The following is a 5836-nucleotide window of genomic DNA, read 5'->3' on the forward strand; positions in this document are numbered from 1 at the left end:
GTTCCTTCACAAGATCAGCATTGATGGAGGGTAAGGAATCACCCTCACCCAGGCGTTCCCGTCCTGTAATGGGCAGGGGCATCCCTTGGGACTGGTGAAAAACCGATGCAAAGTACACATTTAGCAAGTTGGCTTTTTCCTGGGTGTCAGTTGTCAGTTGTCCCATCTGGTTTAGCAGGGGTCCAATGTTGCCCTTGCTTTTCTTCTGGCTCCCCACATATCTAAAAAAGGACTTCTTATTATACTTGATACTTGTAGCTAGTTGGAGTTCAGTCACAGCCTTGGCTTTTCTGGTTTGCTCCCTGCAGGTCCGGACCAGTGCGGAATATTACTCCTTAGAGGTGGATCCAGTCCTCCATCCTTTGTAGGTCTTTCTTTTCAGACCCAGGAGGTCTGCCAGCTCCCCGGAGAGCCAAGGGGGCTGCTGTGCCCTTTTGCTGCCTTTCCTCCGAGACAGAATAGACTTTGCTTGTGCCTCCAGGCTCACTCCCTTGAGGAGCAACCACTCCTCCTGAACTCCCCTCCCCTTCGGGTCGTGGTCCCTTAGGGCCTCACTGACAAGCCTCCTGAGCTTGTCAAAGTCAGCTTTCCTGAAGTCGAGAACTTCTGTATTGCTGACTTGCCAGCTTTATGGCGGATGGTGAAGGTGATCAGCTCGTGTCACTGTCACCCAGCTTCCCTTTGATCATTAGGTCACTGATTAGGTCGTCCCCCATTGCCAGTACCAGGTCGAGCAGCACTTTACCTCTCATCTGCCCATTGACTTCTTGCATCAGATAGAGTTCATCCATGCATGAGATAAATCTTTGCGACCTTTAGGATTTGGCTGAGCGCTCTTCCCATGAGATGTCAGGGTAGTTGAAGTCTCCCATGACAACAACCATGCACCGGGAGCATGCAGCTTCACACAATTCCCTGGCAAACTCCTGGTCAAGCTCTTGATCCTGGTAGGAGGTCTGTAATAGACTCCCATCATTGTGACCCCTGTGCCGTGTTCCCCACAGATTTTAACCCAGAGGGTGTCCAGTCATCCACCTTGGGTGCCAATGTCAGCTTGCAGGGACGCGTAGCTTTCCTTGATGTAGAGAGCTACACCACCGCCCCTTTTGTCCACTTGATCTCTCCTGTACAGTGGATAGCCATCTATACCTGTGGTCTAGTCATGGGGGGGGAAATGTTGCACAATTTACTGCATAATTGTGCCTTTCTCTGAAGTTACTGGCAGAGACAAGACACAAGGTCAGATGAATCACAGATCTGATTCAGTAAGGTAATTCCTACTTTCTTATCTCAAACTGCTTCATACAGATGTTTTTTTAATAATGGGGGAAAGAAGAAAAACAGCATTTCTCTTTTGCCCCTTCTAAGCCATCCTTGGATTCCTTTAAGTTCCCCTCTTTGTTTGCACACCAACCCCATTTTTCTAACTTGACTTTGGCTTTCTTTACCACACATCCTCCTAATACTAGCACTTGCTTAAGTTGCATACCAGCTTTGTAACTCCACTGTGGAGCAGGTGAAAGTTTGCTCAGCCTGCCAGTAAAAGGCAATTTGCATGGGAGTTTAGGTTTCACTCCTCCAGACAAACTAGAAAACCTGCACCTCATCCATTCCAGATTCTTTCATAATAAATAAGAAAGAGTATACATCAGAGCAAACAACCTGAAAATACCGCTGAAGCTTCACATATATTTAAAATGGAGTGCTTTACTGGTTTAAAAATTAAGTATACAGGGGTTTTATGGGTTTTTTAATTTTTGGTTTTTTTATATATATTAAATTCATTCTGTCTTGTCCACATTTTCACTTTTCAATTTACTGCAGATTTCTTTTTAGGTAAAAATGCACATATGCACAGTGGGGTAAATCTAAAATTGTTAGCAGATGGATCCAAGACAAGAGAGCTAATGACAACAGAATACTAAAAAAAGAGCCAAGAAACCTGGTTTGTTTAGACTAGACCCAGAATGATACATTTTATCCTCACAAAGAATGTTTTAAGATACCATTTTTGTTAAACTACATAGAAAAATACAGATTGATCTGTAGTTCTGCATGCCAACTTAATTAACCCAAAGTGCCTTGCCAGTAGGGCTGTGCAAAGCTTCACACCCTGATTCGATTTGGTGGAGATTCGGCCTGATTCAGTGGCTGAATCAGACATAGATACAACTTTAAATGATTTTTCTACACACTTCTAGGTAGCAGGGGCTCTGAACACTGCAGTGCTGGGGCAGATCCAGCATCTCACAGAAGCACGGGGGGTCCCCAACATGCTCAGCAGCAGACCCAGAAGTGAACCAGAAGCACTTCCTATCCACTTCCTGGTCCACCAGGGAGCTCACAGCAGGGGGGGAGGGGCACAGTCCCCGGATGGGCAACTGGTGCCTCCTGGGTCCAGGGGGGGCACCTGGGGTCCCCCTGCAGCCAACTGCCAAGCCAGGGGGGGTAGTAAGGGGGCCCTCCAGCACTCTCCCTGGAAGACCTGGAAATGGACCAGAAGTACTTTAGGTCCACTTCCAGGACTGGTCCACTTCCGGGTTTGCTGCTGAGCATGCTGGAGAGCCCCCTACGCTCCTGCAGGATGCTCCATGTGCCCCAGCACTGCACTGATCACAAGCTGTGCCTGCTACCTCAAGGTATGTAGAAAAAAACTTTTAAAGCTGTGCCTGTGTCCGAATTGCTGATTCACTGAATCAGCATCGAATCTTGAGATTCGGATTTGGTCAAATCAAATCAGGGATAGTGATTCAAATCAATAGACTGAATCACTGTCCCCAATTTGGGCTGAATCCAAATCAAATAGGGCCCGTTTCGCACTGCCCTACTTGCCAGTACAGAAGCCAGAGAAAAAGCAGGAGTGAGAAGTAAGAGAAAGAGTCTGTGATGAATGTGGGCATTCTTATGAGACCAGAGATTTGGTTTCTGCAAGGAAAATGTTATATAAACTTACCTGTGACGCCTGTAGACATATGGCCCAGACATGCAGTGTGGGCCTGAGGTCTCACTCATCCCATATGCCTCATAGAGTGGGATGTTCAGACCCAGGAAAAAATATATTGTTTCTGTAGTGAGAGGAGCAGCTCCAGAGAAATGCTTTTGACACCGAGAAAAACCCAGCGCACGGCGGATTTTTGCAAGTACCAAATAGTCTGCTAGTCTTGTTTGAAAGGGCTTCAAATCACTGTTCAGTAGAAAACACACAAAAGGACAGAAGAATTAAAAGAAGAGCAAATCAAGTGTGTATTTCAGTTACTAGCCATTTGCCATTTGGCTTTGGCTGCCCAGATGTGTTATTTTCTATTTGTATTCTTGCGAAAAATAATTCCAAATACCTAATGTTTCCATTTTGCACACACTTGTTGGGTCAATGGAAAAGTGTTGTGGACAGTGTAATTTTCACTGATCCTTCATTCTTCTTCATTTCAATTCCTCTCTTTTAAGATCAGACCACTAAATGCTATTATTATTGTCTAAGAGTCTAATTGGCAATTTGTAGGACCTATCAAGACTGCTATACTATTCACATAGCAAAGACCATGTGTCTTTTGGAATCATTTTGAGATCTTCAGCAACACTTATATAACTTTACAATCAACGCTGTCATGTTTTGGGGCTTGTCTACAAACAGAAGCTATCGTAAAATATACACTAGACTCTGAATATAAAACACAATTGCTATGCACACTGAGTGGTTTCTTGTCATATACTTTAATTAATTTCCTTGGAATATGTATCAAAGTCTGAAATGGGTCTCCAGTAAATAAACTATATCCTAGGGCAGAACAAAAAATGGGACTGCTTGTGCTAGAAAGAAAGTCTACCTGTAAAAATCCAGGCAAACCTGACACACTGGTAGATTCTGAATCTAGGATAATTTTAGAAGATGCTTTTAACATTTCTCCCAGTAATTTCTTCCAAAACTATATAAGACTACAAATACAACGCTTAAAGCCAATTACTAGGCAAAATATCTGTATTATTTTCCTGAAATGCAGAGAATTTTAGGGAAGAAAGGTGTCAAGAGGGGATATAATCTTCCCCAGCCTCACATTTTTCCTCAGACTTTCTGAGCAAAATTCTGCTCGTTTACACTTAGGCAGTCTCATCGACTGCAAGAAGGTTAGGGTCACTGAAGAAAGGTATAACTGAGGTAGGATTTGTTATTAAATGTACCTGCTTGAAGAGCTTAGATTCCTTTCTAAGCTAACAGACATGGCCCATGATAGCATTTTCCTTTTCATAAAGCTTGACTGAGCAGACACATCTTTTAATTTCTCCATGATTTTTTCCCACACCCGAGGAACACCCATAAGAGATGTTGGCTGTGCTTCTTTCAGCGTGTTGATCAAGCCACCCTGTTAAAATAATGAAGTATATTGCAAAAGGTCAGAATTAGTAATAGGGCTTTTCCGCTTTGCAGTGGACTGTCTTGCAGTACTTACATGGATAATACCATTTAAAGTCAAAGAAATATTAGTCCGAATAAAGACTGCTGGAAAAGGCCTATTTAAGCTAGATCCTTAGTTGTATCAGAGCAGGAAATAGCACATCTATTTGCACTGGAGTTGGGGGAGGGAGGAAGATTATAGGTAGTTTTACTCTTTATTCCAAAGGTGGGCAAAATATAGCCTGTGGGCCAGATCCAGCCTGCCAAGTGACTGGATCCAGGCCACAGCTGCCCACATGGGGCTCCACATGGGGCCAACTCCTTCCTGCTAGCATTGGGGCAACTGGCACCAGGCGCCTGCTGGCACCAACAGCCTGATCCTAACCATGCAGCGCATGCAGTGTCCAGCAGGCTGTTCCTGGTGCGGCTGCAGCCAAGTGCTGCTCTGCTCCCTTTGCCTCTGGCGCTGGCTCCTGCTTCTGATCTTGCCCCTGCTGCGCTGCTCCGGTGATGCGTAGGGGGTGCACGTGCACCCCCTGAGATTGGCCATGCCCCCCCTGAGAAAAGCGCCAATGGAACTTCGGCCAGCGGTGGGGATCGGCTGCTGGGGGGCAGTGGAAGTGGGGGCTAACAGGGCTCAGCCCCCACAAACGCCAGGGCAACGCGGCTGCAGGCTGCTGCAGCAGGAGGGAGGGGCACACCAGGCTCACAGCTGGCCCAGCACAGCAGACAGGTAGGTAAGGTTTCTTCTTCCTTTAGTTTCTGCACTGGGAGTGGGGGGAGATCAAGACCCCCACAGTGCATGAGGGAGTGGGGTAGGGGCAGGGATGAATCATTTATGCCTGTCGCACTGTAGGGATTGTCCCAGACAATGGGGCCCCGGCCAGGCTGGGTCATGGGGCAATTGGAACCTGGCAGCTCCCGCCACTGTGCACATTGCAGCGCAGCCAGGGGAAGAGAAGCACATTCCCCCAACCCCTTGGCTCCAACGTGCCACAGCCCTGGACGAGCCACTGGGCTCTGACTGTCCCACAACCCATCCTGGTCAGGGCCTCATTCACAGTGAATTGAGCCCCAGCTGGGCCAGGTTGTGGGACAAGCGGAGCCCAGTGGCTCCTGCAGTCACAGCGCTGGGGAGCCAAGGGGGACACATGCCCCCCCTGATCTTTGCACGGGGTAAGGGCGGGCTGCAGCTGCGAGACGAGCTGGGCTCTGCCTGCTCTGTGCCTTCCTGCAGCCTTTGAAAGTGGTGTGGCACAACGCCATGTGCCTCGCTGCCCAGCCCACCCAGTGACAGGACATACATGGTGGTGTGCTGTTTTCAAGGGCTGCAGCGAGGTGTGGAGGTGTGGAGGTGCAGAGCAGGCAGAGTCCAACTCACCTCGCAGCTGCAGCCCAACCTTGCTCTGTGCAAAGATCGGGGGGGCCATGTCCCCCCACTGGCTC

At 47.6% G+C, this 5836-nt stretch overlaps 1 protein-coding gene across 6 annotated transcripts in view; it reads right to left on the reverse strand.

The window, feature by feature from the left end:
* The window catches only part of ACSBG1 (acyl-CoA synthetase bubblegum family member 1), a 115249-nt gene that overhangs the window by 14567 nt on the left and 94846 nt on the right, over positions 1-5836 (reverse strand). For all 6 annotated transcript variants that reach the window (XM_025208388.1, XM_025208391.1, XM_025208389.1 and 3 more), the window contains 2 exons: positions 4177-4358; positions 2954-3184 (listed from right to left, as the gene is read on the reverse strand). In XM_025208388.1, coding sequence (XP_025064173.1) covers positions 2954-3184; positions 4177-4358 — 413 coding nt within the window. The remainder of the gene's footprint in view (positions 1-2953; positions 3185-4176; positions 4359-5836) is intronic.

Source organism: Alligator sinensis, unplaced genomic scaffold, assembly GCF_000455745.1.
Source record: "Alligator sinensis unplaced genomic scaffold, ASM45574v1 scaffold954_1, whole genome shotgun sequence".
NCBI lineage: Eukaryota > Metazoa > Chordata > Crocodylia > Alligatoridae > Alligator > Alligator sinensis.